At 64.7% G+C, this 26246-nt stretch overlaps 1 protein-coding gene across 1 annotated transcript; it reads left to right on the forward strand.

Annotated features, from left to right (window-relative positions):
* The first annotated feature begins 3912 nt into the window (after positions 1–3912).
* On the forward strand, positions 3913–26156 carry LOC134509250 (myosin-7-like). The gene is given in 41 exon segments (XM_063321773.1): positions 3913–4028; positions 5188–5403; positions 7500–7643; positions 8986–9142; positions 9319–9346; positions 9588–9699; positions 9805–9897; positions 10015–10078; positions 11286–11384; positions 11465–11568; positions 11661–11799; positions 11900–12018; positions 12134–12283; positions 12751–12921; positions 13064–13083; positions 13085–13371; positions 13465–13532; positions 13666–13753; positions 13858–13975; positions 14089–14212; positions 15195–15331; positions 15430–15556; positions 15641–15769; positions 15841–16083; positions 16918–17094; positions 17186–17331; positions 17438–17528; positions 19162–19551; positions 19671–19797; positions 19906–20024; positions 20767–20963; positions 21193–21376; positions 21571–21736; positions 21826–21950; positions 22045–22353; positions 22444–22647; positions 22864–22989; positions 23102–23377; positions 24647–24742; positions 25793–25927; positions 26031–26156. Coding segments are annotated over 40 exon segments (5811 nt in total). The 5' UTR covers positions 3913–4028; positions 5188–5202; the 3' UTR covers positions 26052–26156.
* Positions 26157–26246: the final 90 nt, after the last annotated feature.

Below are 26246 nucleotides of genomic sequence, written 5' to 3' on the forward strand. Positions count from 1 at the left end.
TAATTAGCGGCCGTGACTATTAATTAGCGCCGGCCGAAGCAACGAGCGCCGCGGCGGTGAATATTAATGAGCACGCCGGCCCTTAATGAGCCTTGGTTAATTAATATTGACAAGCATCTGGCCGCTAATGAGGATTCGGGCTATTAGGACGCGTGAATATTAATGAGCATTCTCCCCTAACCCCCCCCCCCCCGCCCTTTTTCGCCCCAAATTTTCCCCAATTTGGAGGTTGAAAGACCCAAATTCTCCCCGAATTGTCCTTAATTCTCCCCAAACGTCCTGAATCCCCCCAGATTTGTGCTTTTTTTTGAGCTCAAATCCCCCTGGATTCGCCCCAAATTGCCCCGAATTCGGGGGGGGGGGTTTTGGTGGAAAACCCTCACTGAGGGCCGAACGCAGGCCCCAAAATCCCGCTTTTACGCCCCAAACCGGGCCAAACCCCCCCAAAAATAGGAAAAATTGAGGAAAATCCCCCCCCCCCGCGGCGAAATTAATGCTCGTTAGTGATAACGAACGTCGTCCGCGTTAGGGGACCCGAAAGCGGAGAGTTTGGACCCAAAAAAGGGGGTTTGGGCCCGAAAACCCCCAACCGTTCTCCGAAGCTGGGGGGGGGGGGGGAAATTGGGGCAAATGAGGGGAAATTTGGGGGAAAATCGGGAAAATCAGGGGAAATTCGGGGCGGGGAAATGGGGAATCAGGGGAAATTTGGGGAAAATTAAGGAACGTCAGGGAAAACGGGGGGAAACGGGGGAATTTAGGCAGAAATTCGGGGAAATCAGTCGAATTTTGGGGGGGAAATGGGGATGAATTAGAGGAAAATGGGGAGAAATTAGAGGGAAATTGGGGAAAATTCGGGGGAAAATTGGATGTTTTAGGGAGGCTGAGGGGAAATTTGTGGGAATTTAGGGGATTGAGGGGGAAATCGGGCTCAAATTGAGGGGAATGGTGGAAATTTAGGGGATTGAGGGGGAAATCGGGCTCAAATTGAGGGGAATTGTGGAAATTTAGGGAGATGGGGGAAAACGGGCGGAATAAGGGGAAAGCGGAGCAAAAAAGGGAGCGGATGGAGGAAATGTGCGGAAAAATTGGGAAGGAAAAGTTGGGGGGGAAAAAAAAGGGGGGAATGGAAAAATCAGGGGTAAAATGAGGGAAATTTGGGGAAATTAAAGGAAAACGAGGAAAAACCCCCCGATAAAAATCCGGGGAAATCGGGGGCGAGAAAAGGGGGAAACCGGGAAATTTGGGGGAAATCGGGGGGGAAACAGGCGAAGTTTGGGGCAATTCGGGGGGAAATCGAGGGGAAATCGGGGGATTCGGGGAAATCGGGAGAGAACGAGGAAATTCGGGGGGAAATCAGGGAGAATGGGGGGAAATTAGGGGAAATCGGGGGGAAAAGAAAATGTGGCGGGGGGGGGAAGGGCGATTTGGGGAAAAATTTGGGAAAACCGAAGGGAATATTGGAGCAACCCGGGGGCGGTTTTGGGGGGAAAATGGGGAGAAATGGGGCGAAACTGGGAGAAAAAATGGGGAAATCGGGGGGGGGGGGGGAATCTATAGGTCCAGCCCCATGTATGGCTGTGGGGCCCAGGCGCCCCACGGCGCCGCTGACGTCATCAACCGATCGGGTGTCGCCGGGGGGGGGGGGGGTGTCCCAAAAATATCCCATTGTGGGGGGAGGGGGGGGAACAAAGGGTCCCCTATGGGGGGGGAGGGGCCCCACCTGTCCTTTGTCTGTCCGCCCCCCTCACCCCCCCCCCGATGCCTCGCGCGCCTTTTGTCTCGCCTCATCCATCCCATAATAACCCCCCCGGGGGGTTGGGGGGGGCCCTATAGGGTGCCTATGGGGGTCCCTATGGGGCAGGGAGGGGTCCTATGGGGCTGGGGGGGGAAGGGTGTGGGGGAGGGGGGGGGTCCCTATAGGGTGCCTATGGGGCTGGGGGGGCTTCTATGGGGCAGGGAGGGGTCCTATGGGGCTGGGGGGGGTCCCTATAGGGTGCCTATGGGGCTGGGGGGGCTTCTATGGGGCAGGGAGGGGTCCTATGGGGCTGGGGGGGCTTCTATGGGCAGGGAGGGGTCCTATGGGGCTGGGGGGGGGGAAGGGTGTGGGGTAGGGGGGTCCTTATAGGGTGCCTATGGGGCTGGGGGGGCTTCTATGGGGCAGGGAGGGGTCCTATGGGGCTGGGGAGGGGGGAGGGTGTGGAGTAGGGGGGTCCTTGTAGGGTGCCTATGGGGCTGGGGGGGGGTTTTGTGGGGCAGGGAGGGGTCCTATGGGGCTGGGGGGGGTCCCTATAGGGTGCCTATGGGGCTGGGGGGGCTTCTATGGGGCAGGGAGGGGTCCTATGGGGCTGGGGGGGGGGGAGGGTGTGGGGTAGGGGGGTCCCTATAGGGTGCCTATGGGGCTGGGGCTTCTATGGGGCAGGGAGGGGTCCTATGGGGCTGGGGGGGGTCCCTATAGGGTGCCTATGGGGCTGGGGGGGCTTCTATGGGGCAGGGAGGGGTCCTATGGGGCTGGGGGGCTTCTATGGGGCAGGGAGGGGTCCTATGGGGCTGGGGGGGGGGAAGGGTGTGGGGTAGGGGGGTGCTTGTAGGGTGCCTATGGGGCTGGGGGGGCTTCTATGGGCAGGGAGGGGTCCTATGGGGCTGGGGGGGAAGGGTGTGGGGTAGGGGGGTGTCCCTATAGGGTGCCTATGGGGCTGGGGGGCTTCTATGGGGCAGGGAGGGGTCCTATGGGGCTGGGGGGGGGGGAAGTGTGTGGGGTAGGGGGATCCCTATAGGGTGCCTATGGGGCTGGGGGGCTTCTATGGGGCAGGGAGGGGTCCTATGGGGCTGGGGGGGGGGAGGGTGTGGGGTAGGGGGGTCCCTATAGGGTGCCTATGGGGCTGGGGGGCTTCTATGGGGCAAGGAGGGGTCCTATGGGCGTCCTATGGGGCAGGGGGGAGCCCACATGGGGTCCTGTGGGGCAGATGGGGGGGGGGGGGGGGGCGTGTGCCCTATAGATCCATAGGGGGTCGCCAGGACCCTCTGGGGCAGTGGGGGGCCCTATAGAACTATGGGGCTGGGGGGGTCCTATGGGGCTGGGGGGGTCCCTATGGGGCTGGGGGGGGTCCCTATGGGGCTGGGGGGGGGAGGGATCTATGGGGCTGGGGGGGTCCTATGGGGCTGGACGGGCCCCCCCCATCGGGGGTCACCGTGTCCCCATGGGGTGGCCTTGAGGTTGCCCCCCCCCCCCCCGCCCCCCCAGTGACGTGTTGGGGGGGGGCGGGGGGGGGAGGGGGATATAAGGGGGGGTCCCCCCGGAGGGAGCCCGCAGACCCACGGGCAGGTGGGGCAGGGGCACTGGGAGCACTGGGAGGGGACTGGGAGGGAACTGGGAGGGACTGGGAGGGTCTATGGGGAACCGGGAGGGACTGGGAGGGGACTGGAGGGACTGGGAGGGAACTGGGAGGGTGTATGGGGAACTGGGAGGGACTGGGAGGGGACTGGGAGGGACTGGGAGGGAACTGGGGGGGAAGTGGGAGGGTGTATGGGGAACTGGGAGGAACTGGGAGGGAACTGGGAGGAAGTGGGAGGGTGTATGGGGAACTGGGAGGAACTGGGAGGGAACTGGGAGGGACTGGGAGGGTCTATGGGGAACTGGGAGGGAACTGGGAGGGACTGGGAGGGACTGGGAGGGTGTATGGGGAACTGGGAGGGACTGGGAGGGACTGGGAGGAAACTGGGAGGGTCTATGTGGAACTGGGAGGGCACTGGGAAGGACAGGGAGGGGACTGGGACGAGACTGGGAGGGACTGGGATGAGACTGGGGGGGAACTGGGAGGGAACTGGGGTGTGCTGGGGGGTGGGGGGCACCGGGGAAGTCCTGGGACATACTGGGAGTTACTGGGGAAGGGCTGGGGGGGGGATGCTGGGACATACTGGGACATACTGGGACATACTGGGGGGTGGATCTTCGTGTCCCAGACCAGGAGCTGAGACACCCCCCCCCCGAGTCATCACCGTCACCCCCCACCCCGAGAGCACAGAGAGAGGTGGGGAGGGGACTGGAGGGACTGGGAGCACTGGAGGGGACTGGGAGGGACTGGGAGGGAATGGGAGGAACTGGAGGGGACAGGGAGGGGACTGGGAGGGACTCGGAGGGACTGGGAGGGACTGGGGGGGACTCGGAGGGAACTGGGGGGGACTGGGAGGGGACTGGGAGGAACTGGGAGGGGACTGGGAGGGGACTGGGAGGGACTGGGAGGGACTGGGGGGGACTCGGAGGGAACTGGGAGGAACTGGGAGGGAACTGGGAGGGACTGGAGGGGACTGGGAGGGACTGGGAGGGAACTGGGAGGAACTGGGAGGGACTGGGAGGGGACTGGGAGGGGACTGGGAGGGACTGGGGGAACTGGGAGGGGACTGGGGGGGGACTGGGGGGGGACTGGGAGGGACTGGGAGGAACTGGGAGGAGACTGGGAGGGGACTGGGAGGGGACTGGGAGGAACTGGGGGGGACTGGGGGGGGACTGGGGGGGGACTGGGAGGAACTGGGAGAGGACTGGGAGGAACTGGGAGGGGACTGGGAGGGACTGGGGGGAACTGGGAGGGGACTGGGGGGAACTGGGAGGGACTGGGAGGGGACTGGGAGGAACTGGGGGGAACTGGGAGGGACTGGGGGGGACTGGGGGGAACTGGGAGGGGACTGGGAGGAACTGGAGGAACTGGGGGGGAACTGGGAGGGACTTGGGGGGACTGGGGGGGCACTGGGAGGGACTGGGAGGGGACTGGGGGGACTGGGAGGAACTGGGGGGGAACTGGGAGGAACTGGGAGGGGACTGGGAGGGGACTGGGGGGGGACTGGGAGGGACTGGGAGGGAATCGGGAGGGACTGGGAGGGAACTGGGAGGAACTGGGGGGAACTGGGAGGGACTGGGGGGGACTGGGGGGGAACTGGGAGGAACTGGGAGGGAACTGGGAGGGAACTGGGGAGGAACTGGGAGGGGACTGGGAGGAACTGGGAGGAACTGGGAGGAACTGGGAGGTGATGAGACCCCCCGCGAGGAAGGACTTGGGCCGGGGGCCAACTGGGAGGAACCGGGAGGAACCGGAGACGGTGGCGCCACCGAGGGAACGGGGGCCAACTGGGAGGGACTGGGAGGGGCTGGGAGGGGCTGGGAGGGGCTGACCACGCCCTCCTGGCCCCGCCCAGCCCCACGCCCCCGCCATGCCCGACGTGGAGATGGCCGAGTTCGGGGAGGCCGCCCCCTACCTGCGCAAGTCGGAGAGGGAGCGTTTGGCCGCCCAGACCCGCCCCTTCGACCTGAAGAAGGACATCTTCGTCCCCGACCCCAAGGAGGAGTTCGTCAAGGCCACCATCGTGGGGCGCCAGGGGGGCGAGGTCACCGCCCAGACCGAGCACGGCAAGGTGGGCCGCCGACCCCCCCCGGCCCCCCGGCAAGGCGGGGGGGACGCCCACAAGCCCTCCCAGGGGCTCTGCAAGCCAAGGGACACCTAGAACCCGTCCCACCTTCTCCAGGACCTGAGCCCGTCCCACCTCCTCTAGAACCCATTGGGCACCTAGAACCCACCCCACCTCCTCCAGCACCCATTGGGCACCCAGACCCCACCCCACCTCCTCCAGCACCCATTGGGCACCCAGACCCCACCCCACCTCCTCCAGCACCCATTGGGCACCTAGAACCCACCCCACCTCCTCCAGCACCCATTGGGCACCCAGACCCCACCCCACCTCCTCTAGAACCCATAGGACACCTAGAACCCACCCCACCTCCTCTAGAACCCAATGGGCACCCAGACCCCACCCCACCTCCTCCAGCACCCATTGGGCACCCAGACCCCACCCCACCTCCTCCAGCACCCATTGGGCACCCAGACCCCCACCCCACCTCCTCTAGAACCCATTGGGCACCCAGACCCCACCCCACCTCCTCCAGCACCCATTGGGCACCTAGAATCCACCTCACCTCCTCTAGAACCCATTGGGCACCCAGACCCCACCCCACCTCCTCCAGCACCCATTGGGCACCCAGACCCCACCCCACCTCCTCTAGAACCCATTGGGCACCCAGACCCCACCCCACCTCCTCCAGCACCCATTGGGCACCCAGACCCCACCCCACCTCCTCCAGCACCCATTGGGCACCCAGACCCCACCCCACCTCCTCTAGAACCCATTGGGCACCCAGACCCCACCCCACATCGTCCAGAACCCATTGGGCACCCAGAGCCCACCCCACCTCCTCAAGCACCCACAGGACACCCAGACCCCACCCCACCTCCTCCAGCACCCATTGGGCACCTAGAACCCACCTCACCTCCTCTAGAACCCATTGGGCACCCAGACCCCACCCCACCTCCTCCAGCACCCATTGGACACCCAGACCCCACCCCACCTCCTCCAGCACCCATTGGGCACCTAGAACCCACCCCACCTCCTCCAGACCCCATTGGCACCCAGACCCCACCCCACCTCCTCCAGCACCCATTGGGCACCTAGAACCCACCTCACCTCCTCCAGCACCCATTGGGCACCTAGAACCCACCCCACCTCCTCCAGCACCCATTGGGCACCTAGAACCCACCCCACCTCCTCCAGCACCCATTGGACACCCAGACCCCACCCCACCTCCTCCAGCACCCATTGGGCACCTAGAACCCACCCCACCTCCTCCAGACCCCATTGGGCACCCAGACCCCACCCCACCTCCTCCAGCACCCATTGGGCACCTAGAACCCACCTCACCTCCTCCAGCACCCATTGGGCACCTAGAACCCACCCCACCTCCTCCAGCACCCATTGGGCACCTAGAACCCACCCCACCTCCTCCAGCACCCATTGGACACCCAGACCCCACCCCACCTCCTCTAGAACCCATTGGGCACCCAGACCCCACCCCACCTCCTCTAGAACCCATTGGGCACCCAGACCCCACACCACCTCCTCCAGCACCCATTGGGCACCCACACCCCACCCCACCTCCTCCAGCACCCAATGGGCACCCAGACCCCACCCCACCTCCTCCAGAACCCATTGGGCACCCAGACCCCACCCCACCTCCTCCAGCACCCATTGGGCACCCAGACCCCACCCCACCTCCTCCAGACCCCATTGGGCACCCAGACCCCACCCCACCTCCTCCAGCACCCATTGGGCACCTAGACCCCACCCCACCTCCTCTAGAACCCATTGGGCACCCAGACCCCACCCCACCTCCTCCAGCACCCATTGGGCACCTAGAACCCACCCCACCTCCTCTAGAACCTATAGGACACCCAGACCCCACCCCACCTCCTCCAGCACCCATTGGGCACCTAGAACCCACCCCACCTCCTCTAGAACCCATAGGACACCCAGACCCCACCCCACCTCCTCCAGCACTTGAGGGACACCTGGACCTTCTCCAGCACCCAGGGGGACCCCAAGCCCAGCCCCACGGGTGGGGGGCAGCTCCTTGTCCTGCCGCCGCCCCCCCCCCACGGTCTCCTCCTGCCCCCGAGCAGACGGTGACGGTCAAGGAGGAGCAGATCATGCAGCAGAACCCCCCCAAGTTCGACAAGATCGAGGACATGGCCATGCTGACCTTCCTCCACGAGCCCGCCGTCCTCTACAACCTGAAGGAGCGCTACGCCTCCTGGATGATCTACGTGAGTCTGGCACCCGGCAGGTTCTCCACACCCCACCCGGGCCCGGGGACAACCCCTCTCCGGGCCCCACAGGGTCACCCAGACCCAAGGTGTCCCACTCCACGACCCCTGGGCCACCCAGACCCAAGATGTCCCATTTCCAGCCCCCAGAACTGGGATGGCCCATCCCTGGCCACCTTGGGCCACCGAGATCCAACACGTCCCAGCCCCCTTGGGCCACCTACCTAGAACCTGGATGTCCCATCTGCAGACCCCCCCTTGGCCACCTAGAACCCGGGCACAACCCTCTTCCAGCCCCCTTGGGCCACCTGGAACTGGGATGTCCCATCCCTGGATACCTTGGGCCACCAAGACCCAAGATGTTCCAGCCCCCTTGGGCCACCTAGAACCTGGATGTCCCATCTCCATCCCCCTTGGGCCACCCGGAACTGGGATGACCCATCCCTGGCCACCTTGGGCCACCGAGATCCAACACGTCCCAGCCCCCTTGGGCCACCTAGAACCTGGATGTCCCATCTGCAGGCCCCTCGGGCCACCTAGAACCGGGACAACCCTCTTCCAGCCCCCTTGGGCCACCTGGAACTGGGATGTCCCATCCCTGGCCACCTTGGGCCACCGAGATCCAACACGTCCTAGACCCCTTGGGCCACCTAGAACCTGGATGTCCCATCTGCAGGCGCCTTGGGCCACCTAGAACCGGGACAACCCTCTTCCATCCCCCTTGGGCCACCTGGAACTGGGATGGCCCATCCCTGGCCACCTTGGGCCACCGAGATCCAACACGTCCCAGCCCCCTTGGGCCACCTACCTAGAACCTGGATGTCCCATCTGCAGACCCCTTGGTCCACCTAGAACTGGGACAACCCTCTTCCAGCCCCCTTGGGCCACCTGGAACTGGGATGTCCCATCCCTGGATACCTTGGGCCACCAAGACCCAAGATGTTCCAGCCCCCTTGGGCCACCTAGAACCTGGATGTCCCATCTCCATCCCCCTTGGGCCACCCGGAACTGGGATGACCCATCCCTGGCCACCTTGGGCCACCGAGATCCAACACGTCCTAGACCCCTTGGGCCACCTAGAACCGGGATGACCCATCCCTGGCCACCTTGGGCCACCGAGATCCAACACGTCCTAGACCCCTTGGGCCACCTAGAACCTGGATGTCCCATCTGCAGGCCCCTTGGGCCACCTAGAACCGGGACAACCCTCTTCCAGCCCCCTTGGGCCACCCAAAACCAGGCCGTCCCTTCCCCAGCCCCCTTGGGCCACCCAGACCTGGACTGTCCCCCTCCTGGTGGGGTTGGCACCCGGTGGCCCTGCCCCACTTTGTCCCCTCCCCAGACCTACTCGGGGCTCTTCTGCGTCACCGTCAACCCCTACAAGTGGCTGCCCGTCTACAACGCCGAGGTGGTGGCCGCCTACCGGGGCAAGAAGCGGAGTGAAGCTCCGCCCCACATCTTCTCCATCTCCGACAACGCCTACCAGAACATGCTGACGGGTGAGGACCTCCTTTGGTGGCCCCCCAGAACCACGTTCCCCCCCCACCACCCCTCTCCAGCCCCTCGGAGCTGTGGGGAAGATGTGGGGCGGGAGACGGAGGGGAGCGAGCCGAGGTGGGGCTTCAGGACCTCACCACCCTCTTCCTCCTCCTCCTTCTTCTTCTGGCCCCACCAGATCGGGAGAACCAATCCATCCTCATCACGTGAGTGACCTCATCATCTCGGCCCCGCCCACCACACCCAAAGCCCCACCCACTCACCCCCCCCCCCTCCCCTCGGAGCCACGCCCAACCCTTCGCCCCACCACCCCGACGTGCCTATGGAGGTCCACCTCCTGCCAAGCCCCGCCCCACCCCCACCCCCCTTTCCCGGCGAGGCCCCGCCCCTCCCTGATGAAGCCCCGCCCACCCCCAACCAAACCCGCCTCTCATTGGCCGCCTCCAGCGGAGAATCCGGGGCGGGGAAGACGGTGAACACCAAGAGGGTCATCCAATACTTCGCCGTCATCGCCGCCATCGGCGACCGCGGCAAGAAGGAGACGGGGACCCCGGGCAAGGTGAGGGGACGTGGGGGGGGGGGGGGGGAGGGGGGGGGCCGCCCCGCCCCGCCCCCCACCGTGACGCCCCCGCCCGTGTCCCCACCCCGCCCTTGTCCCCACCAGGGCACCCTGGAGGACCAGATCATCCAGGCCAACCCCGCCTTGGAGGCCTTCGGCAACGCCAAGACCGTCCGCAACGACAACTCCTCCCGCTTCGTGAGTGCCGGGGGGCGGGACCCGTGGGGCGGGATCTGTGGGGTCTACGGGTCTGTGGGGTGGGACCCGCTGGGGGGAGGTGGCCACCTCCAGCCGCCGCTGCTGCTGCTCTCCCAGGGGAAGTTCATCCGGATCCATTTCGGGGCCACCGGGAAGTTGGCGTCGGCCGACATCGAGACCTGTGAGTGGTTGAGGGCTCCGGGAGGGGACGTGGGCCATCGTCCGCCGTCCATCTCCTCCTCCCACCATCTCCAGCTCCTCCTCCCACCATCTCCAGCTCCTCCTCCCACCGTCCCTCCGTCCATCCATCTCCTCATCCCACCATCCAAACATCTCCATCTCCTCATCCCACCATCCAAACATCTCCATCCCCTCGTCCCACTCTCTATCTCCAGCTCTTGGTCCCTCCATCTCCTCCTCCACCTCCTCGTCCCACCACCTCCGTGTCCTCCACCTCCTCGTCCCACCACCTCCTCGTCCCTCCACCTCCTCGTCCGTCCACCTCCTCGTCCACCACCTCCTCGTCCCTCCACCTCCTCGTCCACCACCTCCTCCTCGTCCCTCCACCTCCTCGTCCTCCACCTCCTCGTCCCTCCACCTCCTCGTCCACCACCTCCTCGTCCTCCACCTCCTCGTCCTCCACCTCCGCGTCCCACCACCTCCGCGTCCCTCCACCTCCGCGTCCCACCACCTCCTCGTCCACCACCTCCGCGTCCTCCACCTCCTCGTCCCTCCACCTCCTCGTCCTCCACCTCCTCGTCCTCCACCTCCTCGTCCACCACCTCCTCGTCCTCCACCTCCGCGTCCCACCACCTCCTCGTCCTCCACCTCCTCGTCCCACCACCTCCTCGTCCTCCACCTCCACGTCCCACCACCTCCTCGTCCCTCCACCTCCGCGTCCCACCACCTCCGCGTCCCACCACCTCCTCGTCCTCCACCTCCGCGTCCCACCACCTCCTCGTCCTCCACCTCCTCGTCCTCCACCTCCGCGTCCCACCACCTCCTCGTCCACCACCTCCTCGTCCACCACCTCCTCGTCCCTCCACCTCCTCGTCCACCACCTCCTCCTCGTCCCTCCACCTCCTCGTCCTCCACCTCCTCGTCCCTCCACCTCCTCGTCCCTCCACCTCCTCGTCCACCACCTCCTCGTCCTCCACCTCCTCGTCCTCCACCTCCTCGTCCTCCACCTCCTCATCCCTCCACCTCCTCGTCCCTCCACCTCCTCGTCCACCACCTCCTCGTCCTCCACCTCCTCGTCCTCCACCTCCTCGTCCTCCACCTCCTCGTCCCTCCACCTCCTCGTCCTCCACCTCCGCGTCCTCCACCTCCTCATCCCTCCACCTCCTCGTCCTCCACCTCCACCCACCGTCTCTCCATCCCCACCCCAGACCTCCTGGAGAAGTCCCGCGTCATCTTCCAGCTGAAGGCCGAGCGCAACTACCACATCTACTACCAGATCCTCTCCAATAAGAAGCCGGAGCTTCTGGGTGAGCCCCGCCCCCGCCCCGCCCAGGGACGCCCGACCCCGCCCCGATTGGCCCACCCCAACCTCGGCTTCTCCTCGCAGACATGATGCTGGTGACCAACAACCCCTACGACTACGCCTTCATCTCCCAAGGAGAGACCACCGTGCCCTCCATCGACGACGGCGAGGAGCTGCTGGCCACCGACGTGAGCCGGGAGGGCCACCGGGAGGTGGGGCGGGGGTGGCTGGAGAAGACCTTGACCCCTATTTTTGTGGGGGTGGCGTCCCCCCCCCGCAGAGCGCTTTCGACGTCCTGGGCTTCACCCCGGAGGAGAAGAACTCCATCTACAAGCTGACGGGCGCCATCATGCACTTCGGCAACATGAAGTTCAAGCAGAAGCAACGGGAGGAGCAGGCGGAGCCGGATGGCACCGAAGGTGGGGGACCAATCGGAGGCGAGGGGCGGGGCCCCGGGGTGAAGCCCCCACCCCCCCCCCCGGCTCCTCCAGACCCACGTCTTCTCCTCCCTGTCCTCAGAGGCGGACAAGTCGGCCTACCTGATGGGGCTGAACTCGGCCGATCTCCTCAAGGGGTTGTGCCACCCCCGGGTGAAGGTGGGCAACGAGTACGTCACCAAGGGGCAGAACGTCCAGCAGGTGAGGAGGGTGCCCCCCGCCCCTTCCCCCAAAGAAAAACCTCCTCCTTTTGGGGGCGGGACGGGGCCGCCCGGGGGCGCGGAGGCCATGTCGGCGTGGGGTGACCCTCTCCCAGGTGATCTACGCCGTCGGGGCCTTGGCCAAAGCCGTCTACGAGAAGATGTTCAACTGGATGGTGACCAGGATCAACAACTCGCTGGAGACCAAGCAGCCCCGGCAGTACTTCATCGGCGTCCTGGACATCGCCGGCTTCGAGATCTTCGACGTGAGGCCCGGGGGGACCCCCGCCGGGGCTTGAGTTGATCCCGTCGGGTCTGGAGTTGACCTCCTCGATCCCGCTGGGCCTTGGGTTGACCACGTTCACCCCATAGGTCATCGCGTTGACCCCGTTGGGCGTTGGGTTGATGCTATTGGGCCTGGAGTTGACCCTCTTGGGTATGCAGTTGTCCCTGTGGGATGTTCCGTTGACCGCGTTGATCCCATTGGTCAGGGTCTTGACGCCGTCGGGTCTCAGGTTGACCCCATTGGGCGTCCAGTTGACCCCGTTGACCCCATCGGGCATCCAGCTGACCCCATTGATCACCCCAAGCATCGCGTTGACCCCGTTGCGTGTCGAGTTGACCCCATCGACCGTTTACGTTGACCCCCATTGGACCTTCGGTTGACCCCCCCCTTGACCCCGTTGGCCGTTGGTTGACCCCGTGTGTCCCCCCCCCCCGCCCCCTTCCCCAGTTCAACAGCTTCGAGCAGCTCTGCATCAACTTCACCAACGAGAAGCTGCAGCAGTTCTTCAACCACCACATGTTCGTGCTGGAGCAGGAGGAGTACAAGAAGGAGGGCATCGAGTGGGAGTTCATCGACTTCGGCATGGACCTCCAGGCCTGCATCGACCTCATCGAGAAGGTACCACCTCCCCCAGGGCCTTCTGGGAGCCCAGGGGGCTCCTGGGGAAGCTCCGTCCAGGTTGGAGCTCACCGGGGAACCCCCGAAAGCGGCCCGGTTGGGTTGCGATTGGTGTCCACCAAGGAGGTCTTCTCCTCGCCAGCCCATGGGGATCATGTCCATCGGAGGAGGAGTGTATGTTCCCCAAAGCCACCGACATGACCTTCAAGGCCAAGCTCTTTGACAATCACCTGGGCAAGTCGGCCAACTTCGGGAAACCCCGGAACATCAAAGGGAAGCCCGAGGCCCACTTCGCATTGGTGCACTACGCCGGGACGGTGGACTACAACATCCTCGGGTGGCTGCAGAAGAACAAGGACCCCCTCAACGAGACGGTGGTGGGGCTCTACCAGAAGTCGGCCCTCAAGCTCTTGGCCAACCTCTTCGCCAACTACGCCGGGGCCGACGCGCGTAAGGGGCCACCCCCACCCCGATCTTTCTCCAGCCTCTGGGCCCCCCCCACCCCATCCCTGACCTGTCCCATCTTTTCTTCTTCTCCGACAGCCGTGGAGAAGGGGAAAGGGGCCAAGAAGAAAGGTTCCTCCTTCCAGACCGTCTCCGCCCTGCACCGGGTGAGGCCCCGGGGGGTCGACTGGGGGGTGTGGGGGGGTGGGGGGTGGACAAGGCGCCCTAGGGCAGGTGGTGACCCTTGGCGGGGCAGTGGGGTCTTCATTCTCTCCACCGCCTCCTCCCCCACCCCCTCAGGAGAACCTCAACAAGCTGATGACCAACCTCCGCTCCACCCACCCCCACTTCGTCCGCTGCATCATCCCCAACGAGACCAAGTCTCCCGGTGAGCCCATCCAAGGCGGTGGCGGTTGGGGGGCGGGGGGCGGGGCGCCGTGGGGCAGACCTTGACCCACCGCTCACGCCGTGTGTCCCCGCCCCCTCCCCAAGGCGTGATGGACAACCCCCTGGTGATGCACCAGCTCCGCTGCAACGGGGTGCTGGAGGGCATCCGCATCTGCCGCAAGGGCTTCCCCAACCGCATCCTCTACGGGGACTTCCGCCAGCGGTGGGTGACGCCGTGGGGTGGGGTGGGGTGGGGTGGGGGGGGGACACCCACAACCCCCCCCGCCCCGGCGGGGCTGAGCTGGGGGTGTCCCCCTCCTCCTCCGCCGCCATCAGGTACCGCATCCTGAACCCCGCCGCCATCCCCGAGGGGCAGTTCATCGACAGCCGCAAGGGCGCCGAGAAGCTCCTGGGGTCCCTCGACATCGACCACAACCAGTACAAGTTCGGGCACACCAAGGTGAGGGCACGGGGCCTCTGCTCTCCGTGGTCCCACCACCCACGGGGTCACGTCGGCCTCAAGGTCCCACCACCCACGAGGTCTCGTTGACCCCACGGTCCCACCACCCATGAGGTCTCGTTGACCCCAAGGTCCCATCACGCAGACCCACGGTCCCACCACCCACGAGGTCTCGTTGACCCCACGGTCCCACCACCCACGAGGTCTCGTTGACCCCACGGTCCCACCACCCATGAGGTCACATTGACCCCACGGTCCTACCACCCATGAGGTCTCGTTGACCCCATGGTCCTACCACTCATGAGGTCTCGTTGACCCCACAGTCCCACCACCCATGAGGTCTCGTTGACCTCAAGATCCCATCACACAGACCCATGGTCCCACCACCCACGAGGTCTCGTTGACCCCACGGTCCCACCACCCATGAGGTCTTGTTGACCCCAAGGTCCCATCACGCAGACCCAAGGTCCCACCACCCACGAGGTCTCGTTGACCCCACAGTCCCACCGCCTACGAGGTCTCGTTGACCCCAAGGTCCCACCGCCTACAAGGTCTCGTTGACCCCACGGTCCCACCACCCACGAGGTCTCGTTGACCCCAAGGTCCCATCACGCAGACCCATGGTCCCACCACCCACAGGGTCACATCGACCCCAAGGTCCCACCACCCACGAGGTCTCATTGACCCCAAGGTCCCACCACCCATGAGGTCACGTTGACCCCAAGGTCCCACCATCCATGCCATCACGCAGACCCATTGTCCCACCACCCACGAGGTCTCGTTGACCCCATGGTCCCACCATCCACGTGGTCTCTGTTCCCCATTGTCCCACCACCCACGAGGTCTCATTGACCCCAAGGTCCCACCACCTGCGAGGTCTCGCTGCCCCCACGGTCCCACCCCCCAGGTGTCCCCCTGCCCTCCTGAGCCCCCCTCCGCCCCACCCCCCCCCCACCCCACTGAGCTTCATCTCTCCCCGAAGGTCTTCTTCAAGGCCGGGCTGCTGGGGCTGCTGGAGGAGATGCGGGACGAGCGCCTGGCCCGGATCATGACCCGTTTGCAGGCCCAAGTCCGCGGTTTCCTCTCCCGGCAGGAGTTCAAGAAGATCCTGGAGCGGCGGTGGGTGGTGGTGGTGGCGGGGGGGTGGAGGCGGTGGCGGGTCCTCCTCGGGTGGGAGACCCTCCACGGCGACCCACATCTCCCTCTGCCCCGCCCAGGGACTCGCTGCTGGTGATCCAGTGGAACGTCCGGGCCTTCATGGGGGTGAAGAACTGGCCTTGGATGAAGCTCTACTTCAAGATCAAGCCCTTGTTGAAGAGCGCTGAGACGGAGAAGGAGATGCAGGTGGGGCAGGGAGGGAGGAGGCGGGACGAAGGAGGTGGAGGAAGAGGCGAGAGACCCACAGGGGACCTCCCCGCCTCCCCCCAGACCATGAAGGAGGAGTTTGGGCGGCTGAAGGAAGCGCTGGAGAAGTCGGAGGCCCGGCGGAAGGAGCTGGAGGAGAAGATGGTCTCCATGCTGCAGGAGAAGAACGACCTTCAGCTCCAAGTGCAGGCCGTAGGTGACGGAGATGCCCCGGGTCCTCCCCGCTCCTTCCCGCCCCTTCCCACCCGCCTTCCCCCTTCCAGGAGCAGGACAACCTGGCCGATGCCGAGGAACGCTGCGACCAGCTGATCAAGAACAAGATCCAGCTGGAGGCCAAGGTGAAGGAGCTGACGGAGCGGCTGGAGGAGGAGGAGGAGATGAACGCCGAGCTGACGGCCAAGAAGAGGAAGCTGGAGGACGAGTGCTCGGAGCTGAAGAAGGACATTGACGACCTGGAGTTGTCTCTGGCCAAGGTGGAGAAGGAGAAACACGCCACCGAGAACAAGGTGAGGGCGGGGAGAGGCCTCCACCGCGGGCTGAGGGGACTTGGGTTGACTCAGCTCCGGTGGGTTGGGTCGAGGAGCCCCAAGGGTGGGTCAGGTTGGGTTGAGAAGACCCAAGGGTGGGTTGAGAAGACCCAAGGTCAGGTTGGGTTGGGTTGAGAAGACCCAAGGGTGGGTTGAGAAGACCCAAGGTCAGGTTGGGTTGGGTTGAGAAGACCCAAGGGTGGGTTGAGAAGACCCAAGGTCAGGTTGGGTTGGGGTGAGAAGACCCAAGGGTGGGTTGCTTTGGCTTGAGGAACCCCAAGGGTGGGTCAGGTTGGGTTGAGAAGACCCAAGGGTGGGTTGAGAAGACCCAAGGTCAGGTTGGGTTGGGTTGAGAAGACCCAAGGGTGGGTTGAGAAGACCCAAGGTCAGGTTGGGTTGGGGTGAGAAGACCCAAGGGTGGGTTGCTTTGGCTTGAGGAACCCCAAGGGTGGGTCAGGTTGGGTTGAGAAGACCAAGGGTGGGTTGAGAAGACCCAAGGTCAGGTTGGGTTGGGTTGAGAAGACCCAAGGGTGGGTTGAGAAGACCCAAGGTCAGGTTGGGTTGGGGTGAGAAGACCCAAGGGTGGGTTGCTTTGGCTTGAGGAACCCCAAGGGTGGGTCAGGTTGGGTTGAGATGACCCAAGGGTGGGTCGGGTTGGGCTGAGAAGTCCCAAGGCTGGTCGGGTCGAGGAGCCCCAAGGCTGGTTGGGTTCTCCTGCGTCTCCTGCTCAACCAAGACCACGACCAACCCCCGCCCCGTCCCTTCCCCCACCTCTGGCCCCGAGCTTCAGGCCTGACGTTTCTCCTCCTGCAGGTGAAGAACCTGACAGAGGAGATGGCCGGGCTGGACGAGATCATCGTCAAGCTGACCAAGGAGAAGAAGGCCCTGCAAGAAGCTCACCAGCAGGCGCTGGACGACCTTCAAGCAGAAGAAGACAAGGTCAACACCTTGACCAAGGCCAAAGTCAAGCTGGAGCAGCAAGTGGACGACGTGAGTCCCGTCCCTGGTGGGGGGGGGGGGTGAAGGTCCAGCTGGGTGTTGCGGGGGGGCTGATGACGGGGGTGGGGGGGTGTCTCCGCAGCTGGAGAGCTCGTTGGAGCAGGAGAAGAAGATCCGCATGGACCTGGAACGGGCCAAGAGGAAGCTGGAAGGTGACCTGAAGCTGGCCCAGGAGAGCATCATGGACCTGGAGAACGACAAGCAGCAGCTGGACGAGAGGCTGAAGAAGTGAGGCCCCCGCCCGCCCCCGACGTCCCCTCTACCCACGATCCCCCCCCGAGAACCCGGCGGGGTGACGGGCTGGTGTTTCTCCTCCCCACCGCCCCCCCCCCAGGAAAGACTTTGAGCTCAACGCCCTCAACGCCCGCATCGAGGACGAACAAGCCGTCGCCGCCCAGCTCCAGAAGAAGCTCAAAGAGCTTCAGGTTGGGGGGGGGGGGGGGGGGGGGGGGTGTCTTTGGTTTGGGGGGGGTCAACCGGGAGGAGCCGCTTCTCCCCGTTTTGCTCCGTCCCACCTTTCTGAGAAGGGTTGGGTTGAAGAGTCTCCAGTTGGGTTGGGTTGGGTTGAAGAGTCTCCAATGAGTTGGGTTGAGTTGAAGAGTCTCCACTTGGGTTGGGTTGAAGAGTCTCCAGTTGGGTTGGGTTGGGTTGGGTTGAAGAGTCTCCAGTTGGGCTGGGTTGAGTTGAAGAGTCTCCAATGAGTTGGGCTGGGTTGAGTTGAAGAGTCTCCACTTGGGTTGGGTTGAGTTGAAGAGTCTCCAGTTGAGCTGGGTTGAGTTGAAGAGTCTCCAGTTGGGTTGGGCTGGGTTGGGTTGAAGAGTCTCCAATGAGTTGGGTTGGGTTGAGTTGAAGAGTCTCCAGTTGGGCTGGGTTGGGTTGAAGAGTCTCCAGTTGGGCTGGGTTGGGTTGAAGAGTCTCCAATGAGTTGGGTTGGGTTGAGTTGAAGAGTCTCCAGTTGGGCTGGGTTGGGTTGAAGAGTCTCCAGTTGGGTTGGGTTGAAGAGTCTCCAATGAGTTGGGTTGGGTTGAGTTGAAGAGTCTCCACTTGGGTTGGGTTGAAGAGTCTCCAATGAGTTGGGTTGGGTTGAGTTGAAGAGTCTCCAGTTGGGCTGGGTTGGGTTGAAGAGTCTCCAGTTGGGTTGGGTTGAAGAGTCTCCAATGAGTTGGGTTGGGTTGGGTTGAAGAGTCTCCAGTTGGGCTGGGTTGAGTTGGAGAGTCTCCAGTTGGGTTGGGTTGAGTTGAAGAGTCTCCAGTTGGGCTGGGTTGAGTTGAAGAGTCTCCAGTTGGGCTGGGTTGGGTTGAAGAGTCTCCAATGAGTTGGGCTGGGTTGGGTTGAAGAGTCTCTAATGAGTTGGGCTGGGTTGAGTTGAAGAGTCTCCAATGAGTTGGGTTGAGTTGAAGAGTCTCCAGTTGGGCTGGGTTGGGTTGGAGAGTCTCCAGTTGGGTTGGGTTGAGTTGGAGAGTCTCCAATGAGTTGGGTTGGGTTGAAGAGTCTCCAGTTGGGTTGGGTTGAGTTGAAGAGTCTCCAATGAGTTGGGTTGGGTTGGGTTGAAGAGTCTCCAGTTGGGCTGGGTTGAGTTGAAGAGTCTCCAGTTGGGTTGGGTTGAGTTGAAGAGTCTCCAATGAGTTGGGCTGGGTTGAGTTGAAGAGTCTCCAGTTGGGTTGGGTTGAGTTAAAGAGTCTCCAGTTGGGTTGGGTTGAGTTGGAGAGTCTCCAGTTGGGTTGGGCTGGGTTGGGTTGGGTTGAAGAGTCTCCAATGAGTTGGGCTGGGTTGAGTTGAAGAGTCTCCAGTTGGGTTGGGTTGGGTTGAAGAGTCTCCAGTTGGGTTGGGTTGGGTTGAGTTGAAGAGTCTCCACTTGGGTTGGGTTGGGTTGAAGAGTCTCCAGTTGGATTGGGTTGAAGAGTCTCCAATGAGTTGGGTTGGGTTGGGTTGAAGAGCCTCCAGTTGGGTTGGGTTGGGTTGGGTTGAAGAGTCTCCAGTGAGTTGGGCTGGGTGGGGCTGAGCGGCCACGTGGGGTGAAGCCACCCCGCTGAGGGCGTCGCCGTCCCCGGGGCGCAGGCGCGCATCGAGGAGCTGGAGGAGGAGCTGGAGGCGGAGCGGACGGGCCGGGCCAAGGTGGAGAAGCTGCGCTCGGAGCTGTCGCGGGAGCTGGAGGAGATCAGCGAGCGGCTGGAGGAGGCCGGGGGGGCCACCTCGGTGCAGCTGGAGCTCAACAAGAAGCGGGAGGCGGAGTTCCAGAAGATGCGGCGGGACCTGGAGGAGGCCACGCTGCAGCACGAGGCCACGGCGGCCGCGCTGCGCAAGAAACACGCCGACAGCGCGGCCGAGCTGGGCGAGCAGATCGACAACCTGCAGCGCGTCAAGCAGAAGCTGGAGAAGGAGAAGAGCGAGCTCAAGCTGGAGCTGGACGACGTGGGCTCCAACGTGGAGCAGCTGCTCAAGGCCAAGGTGGGGGAGACGGCGGCGGGGGGGGGGGGGTCACCATCCTCCCCGCCCCCCGACGAAGGGGCAGCTCTTCCCCCCTCCCCACCCCCCCCCATTCACCTCCCCGCCCTTCCCGTCCCCAGGCCACCCTGGAGAAGATGTGCCGCACCATGGAGGACCAGATGAACGAGCACCGGACCAAGTCGGAGGAGGCCCAACGCATGGTCAACGACCTCACCACCCAACGGGCCAAGCTCCAGACGGAGAACGGTGAGGGCCCCTCGCCCGTCCCCGACCCCACGGCCCCCTGCCCGGGGTCGGGGGGGTGGCTTTGGGGGGTCTCTCCAACCGGCCGTTGTCCGCCTTCCCACCCCGCAGGGGAGCTCTCCAGGCAGCTGGAGGAGAAGGAGGCCTTCATCAACCAGCTGACGCGGGGGAAACTCACCTACACCCAGCAGCTGGAGGACCTCAAGAGGCAGCTGGAGGAAGAGGTCAAGGTAGGGCTGGGGCGGGGGAGGTCGGATGGTGGGGCTACAGGAGGGCGGGGTGGTCTGGAGGAGGTCTGACGGAGGTTGGGTTGGTCTAGAGAAGGCCAGGTTGGTCTGAGGAAGGTCTGGAGAAGGTTGGGTTGGTCTGAAGAGGGTCTAAAGAAGGTCGAGAAGGTCTGGAGAAGGTCTAAGGAAGGTCGGGTGGGTCTAGGGGAGGTTGGGTGGTCTACAGAAGGTCTGGTTGGTCAGGAGGAGGTCGGGTCGGGGTCTGCAGAAGGTCTGGTTGGTCAGGAGGAGGTCGGGTCAGGGTCTACAGAAGGTCTGGTTGGTCAGGAGGAGGTGGGGTCGGGGTCTGCAGAAGGTCTGGTTGGTCTGAAGAGGGTCTAAAGAAGGTCGAGTTGGTCTGGAGAAGGTCTAAGGAAGGTCGGGTGGGTCTAGGGGAGGTTGGGTGGTCTACAGAAGGTCTGGTTGGTCAGGAGGAGGTGGGGTCGGGGTCTGCAGAAGGTCTGGTTGGTCTGAAGAGGGTCTAAAGAAGGTCGAGTTGGTCTGGAGAAGGTCTAAGGAAGGTCGGGTGGGTCTAGGGGAGGTTGGGTGGTCTACAGAAGGTCTGGTTGGTCAGGAGGAGGTCGGGTCGGGGTCTGGTTGGGTTGGGGCGAGAAAGACCAGCACTTGCCCCTCTGGAGAACCTCAAGGCGGCTCCGGGTGACGTGGACCCGCCGGTCCCCCCCGGCTTCTCCTCGCCCCTCCCCAGGCCAAGAACGCGCTGGCGCACGCCCTGCAGTCGGCCCGGCACGACTGCGACCTGCTGCGGGAGCAGTACGAGGAGGAGACGGAGGCCAAGGCCGAGCTCCAGCGCTCCCTCTCCAAGGCCAACTCCGAGGTGGCCCAGTGGAGGACCAAGTACGAGACGGACGCCATCCAGCGCACCGAGGAGCTGGAGGAGGCCAAGTGAGTCACCGCCCCACGGACGCCGAGGTGTCTCCCCACGGGCTGGGGGGGGGACCTCCTCGGGTCAAGGTCCCAGGACGCGGGGTTTCTTCAAGCTTGGTAGATCTAGAGCCCCATTTGGGGCACCTCGAACCTGAAGGCCGCCCCGTGGGTCCTACCGCCGAAGGTCTTCACTTTGGGGGTGACCCACCGACGGGGTCTCCATGGGTTTCTCCCCGACGGCCGGTAGGAAGAAGCTGGCCCAGAGGCTGCAGGACGCCGAGGAGGCGGTGGAGGCCGTCAACGCCAAGTGCTCCTCCCTGGAGAAGACCAAGCACCGGCTGCAGAACGAGATCGAGGACCTCATGGCCGACCTGGAGAGGTCCAACGCCGCCGCCGCCGCCCTGGACAAGAAGCAGAGGAACTTCGACAAGGTTTTGTTGGGGGGAGGAGAAGGGTGGGAAGCCGGTGGGGGGGGAGAGACGTGGGGGCCCAGCGAAGCCCAGAAGAAAAGGTGGACAACGGTCAAGGGCCGTGTTTCAGCAGAGCTTTGAGTCCCCACCAGGAGGTTGTTGGGGAGGAGGAGGTTCTTCATGGGTCCCGGTGGTGTCCCCCCCCTGCCCCATAGATCCTGTCCGAGTGGAAGCAGAAGTTCGAGGAGTCGCAGACGGAGCTGGAGGCCTCGCAGAAGGAGGCCAGGTCCCTCAGCACCGAGCTCTTCAAGCTGAAGAACGCCTACGAGGAGTCGCTGGAGCACCTGGAGACCTTCAAGAGGGAGAACAAGAACCTCCAAGGTGAGACGGCGGCCCGGCCCACCTCCTTCTTCTCCACCGCCTGCCCCCGGGGGCTGACGGGATGGATCTTCTCCCCCGGCCTCGGGCAGAGGAGATCTCGGACCTGACGGAGCAGCTGGGCGCCGGCCACAAGACCATCCACGAGCTGGAGAAGGCGCGGAAGCAGCTGGACGCCGAGAAGCTGGAGCTTCAGGCCGCGTTGGAGGAGGCCGAGGTGAGCCCAGACACCTCCCAGGGCGTCCCCCCGTTCTCCTGGTGTCCTCCGCGGCCTCAATGTCCTCTCCGTGTCCCACCCCACCCCACCCCAGGCCTCCCTGGAGCACGAGGAGGGGAAGATCTTGAGGGCGCAGCTGGAGTTCAACCAGGCGAAGGCGGACTACGAGCGCAAGCTGGCCGAGAAGGACGAGGAGATGGAGCAGGCCAAGCGCAACCACCTGCGGGTGGTGGACTCGCTCCAGACCTCGCTGGAGGCCGAGACCCGCAGCCGCAACGAGGCCCTGAGGCTGAAGAAGAAGATGGAGGGCGACCTCAACGAGATGGAGATCCAGCTCGGCCACGCCAACCGCCTGGCCGCCGAGGCCCAGAAGCAAGTCAAGACCTTGCAGGGCTACCTCAAGGTGGGTCTGGCCCCCGAGGACCCGGGGGGGCGGCCCGTCCCGCCGCCGTCTCCCTCCCCGTCACCGTCGTTCCCCTCGGCGGCCCTGCAGGACACCCAGCTGCAGCTGGACGACGTGGCGCGGGCCAACGAGGACCTGAAGGAGAACATGGCCATGGCGGAGCGGAGGAACGGCCTCCTGCAGGCGGAGCTGGAGGAGCTGCGGGCGGTGGTGGAGCAGACGGAGAGGGCCCGCAAGTTGGCCGAGCAGGAGCTGATCGAGGCCAGCGAGAGGGTCCAGCTCCTCCACTCCCAGGTGAGACCCCACCTGCCCCCGAGGGGCCCTCAAAGCCCGGAGGAACCGCGGCCGGGGGCTTCTTCGGGGTTGGGTTCCCCGAGGTCTCCTCCTCCGTCTGGAGGCCCCTGAAGGGCCGCGGCGGTGGGAAGAAGGGGGGGGGCTCCGAGCCCTGTGGGGCCGGAGAAGGGTGGGCCACCGCCTGAGGTCTTCTCCTTCCTCCCCCCACCCCTGCAGAACACCAGCCTCATCAACCAGAAGAAGAAGATGGAAGGGGACATCTCCCAGCTGCAGGCGGAGGTGGAAGAGGCCGTCCAGGAGTGCCGGAACGCCGAGGAGAAGGCCAAGAAGGCCATCACCGACGTGAGTGCCGCGTGGGGCGGGGGGGGGGGACCGGGACCCCCACCTCCAGGGGGGATCTTCCACCCCGAGGCGCTGGAGAACGCGCCCTGGAGCTCCTTCTCTCCTGGGGCAGGCGGCCATGATGGCGGAGGAGCTGAAGAAGGAGCAGGACACCAGCGCCCACCTGGAGCGCATGAAGAAGAACATGGAGCAGACCATCAAGGACCTGCAGCTGCGCCTGGACGAGGCCGAGCAGTTGGCCCTCAAGGGGGGCAAGAAGCAGGTGCAGAAGCTGGAGGCCCGCGTGAGGGAGCTGGAGAACGAGCTGGAGGCCGAGCAGAAGCGACACGCCGAGAGCGTCAAGGGCCTCCGCAAGTCCGAGCGGCGCGTCAAGGAGCTCAGCTACCAGGTGGGGTGGCCCGGAAGGTCGCCCGCTGGCCCGCTGGCCGCAGGGACCTAGGGCCGACGCCGTGGAGTGACCTAGAACATGGTTGACCTGGTGGCCAGAGAGATGTGGGTCACCTGGACCACCCCCCGCCCCCTTGCTGACGCCGTAGCACGACCTAGAACGTGGTTGACCTGGTGGCCAGAGAGATGGGGGTCACCTGGACCACCCCCCGCCCCCTTGCTGACGCCGTAGCATGACCTAGAACGTGGTTGACCTGGTGGCCAGAGGGATGGGGGTCACCTGGACCACCCACCGCCCCCATTGACCACCCCCCTCCCCCTTGCTGATGCCGTAGCATGACCTAGAACGTGGTTGACCTGGTGGCCAGAGAGATGGGGGTCACACGGACCACCCACCGCCCCCATTGACCACCCCCCCGCCCCCTTGCTGATGTCGTAGCATGACCTAGAACGTGGTTGACCTGGTGGCCGGAGGGATGGGGGTCACCCGGACCACCCACCGCCCCCATTGACCACCCCCCGCCCCCTTGCTGACGCCGTAGCATGACCTAGAACGTGGTTGACCTGGTGGCCAGAGAGATGTGGGTCACCTGGACCACCCACCGCCCCCATTGACCACCCCCCGCCCCCTTGCTGACGCCGTAGCATGACCTAGAACGTGGTTGACCTGGTGGCCGGAGGGATGGGGGTCACCTGGACCACCCCCCGCCCCCTTGCTGACGCCGTAGCATGACCTAGAACGTGGTTGACCTGGTGGCCAGAGGGATGGGGGTCACCTGGACCACCCACCGCCCCCATTGACCACCCCCCGCCCCCTTGCTGATGCCATAGCATGACCTAGAACGTGGTTGACCTGGTGGCCAGAGAGATGTGGGTCACACGGACCACCCACTGCCCCCATTGACCACCCCCAGCCCCCTTGCTGACGCCGTAGCATGACCTAGAACGTGGTTGACCTGGTGGCCAGAGAGATGTGGGTCACCCGGACCACCCCCCGCCCCCTTGCTGACGCCGTAGCACGACCTAGAACGTGGTTGACGTGGTTGACCTGGTGGCCAGAGGGATGGGGGTCACCCAGAACCTCACCTGGGGGCAGTCCCCCCCCACTTCTGCCCCATAGCCGCAGCGACCCACAGATCTAAGGGGGGGTTCCACCCCCCCCCCACCCCCCGAGAACATCGTTAATGGTCTCCTGGCCCTAATTGCTGTGGTGGGGGGGCCCGAAGCACGGCCGGGTCCGTGCCCCACACGTGTCTCCCCCCTGCCCCAGACGGAGGAGGACCGCAAGAACCTGGTGCGGCTGCAGGACCTGGTGGACAAGCTCCAGCTGAAGGTCAAGGCCTACAAGCGGCAGGCGGAGGAGGCGGTGAGCGACGGGGCGGGGGACCCAAGGGGACCTTGACACGGGGTGGCCAAGGGGTGGGACGGGGGAGGTGGAGGAGATGGGTGGGTGGGTGGTGGGACAGGGGGGCGGAGGGTCAAGGAGATGGTTGGGCGGAGGGTTGGGTGGTGGGACAGAGGGATGAGGAGAGGGTGGAGGAGAAGGTGGAGGAGATGGTTGGGTGGGTGGTGGGACAGGGGGACGGAGGGTGGAGGAGAAGGTGGAGGAGATGTTTGGGTGGGTGGTGGGACAGGGGGAGGGAGGGTGGAGGAGAAGGTTGAGGAGATGGTTGGGTGGTCGAGGAGATGAAGGTCAGTTGATGGATGGAAGGTGGGATGGTGGTTGAGGAGATGGTTGGGTGGAGGGTCGAGGAGGTGGGTGGGCAGAGGGCTGGAGGGTGGAGGAGAAGGTTGAGGAGATGGTTGGGTGGAGGGTTGGGTGGGTGGTGGGACAGGGGGAGGGAGGGTGGAGGAGAAGGTTGAGGAGATGGTTGGGTGGGTGGTGGGACAGGGGGACGGAGGGTGGAGGAGAAGGTTGAGGAGATGGTTGGGTGGAGGGTTGGGTGGGTGGTGGGACAGGGGGACGGAGGGTGGAGGAGAAGGTGGAGGAGAAGGTTGAGGAGATGGTTGGGTGGGTGGTGGGACAGGGGGATGGAGGAGAAGGTTGAGGAGATGGTTGGGTGGGTGGTGGGACAGGGGGCTGGAGGGTGGAGGAGAAGGTTGAGGAGATGGTTGGGTGGGTGGTGGGACAGGGGGACGGAGGGTGGAGGAGAAGGTGGAGGAGAAGGTGGAGGAGAAGGTTGAGGAGAAGGTTGAGGAGATGGTTGGGTGGGTGGTGGGACAGGGGGACGGAGGGTGGAGGAGAAGGTGGAGGAGAAGGTGGAGGAGAAGGTGGAGGAGAAGGTTGGGTGGTGGAGGAGATGAAGGTCGGTTGACGGCCGGCCGGTGGGACGGGCGGCCACCTGCTGGGACACTCGCCCCCCCCCGCCCTTTACTGCGCTGTGGGGCAGCCCCACTGATGCCCCGCCCCCCGCAGGAGGAACAGGCCAACGCCAACCTGGCCAAGTTCCGCAAGACGCAGCACGAGCTGGAGGAGGCGGAGGAACGGGCCGACATGGCCGAGTCCCAGGTCAACAAGCTGCGGGCCAAGAGCCGGGACATGGGGGCCAAGGTGGGACCCTCCCCCCCTCTCCCCACCCCCCCACCCCCCCCCCCCAACCTCTGCCCCACAACCACCCCCCCAGCCCCACATCTTCTCTCCCGCCCCACCCCAGAAGCTCCACGAGGAGGAGTGACCCCCTCCCTCAACCGCCGCCGGGGTTGGCCACCGTTGACCCGCCGCCCCTCCCCCATCCAAGATGGCGGGGGGGGGGGACACCCCCTAATGACGTAGAAGTAGTTAATTAATTAATTGGGGGGGGGGGGGGAGGAGGCGCCGCCTCCCCCCCCCCCCCCCCCCCGCGAAAAAAAAAACACGAGGAGGGAGAAGC

Source organism: Chroicocephalus ridibundus, unplaced genomic scaffold, assembly GCF_963924245.1.
Source record: "Chroicocephalus ridibundus unplaced genomic scaffold, bChrRid1.1 SCAFFOLD_569, whole genome shotgun sequence".
NCBI classification, from domain to species: Eukaryota; Metazoa; Chordata; class Aves; order Charadriiformes; family Laridae; genus Chroicocephalus; species Chroicocephalus ridibundus.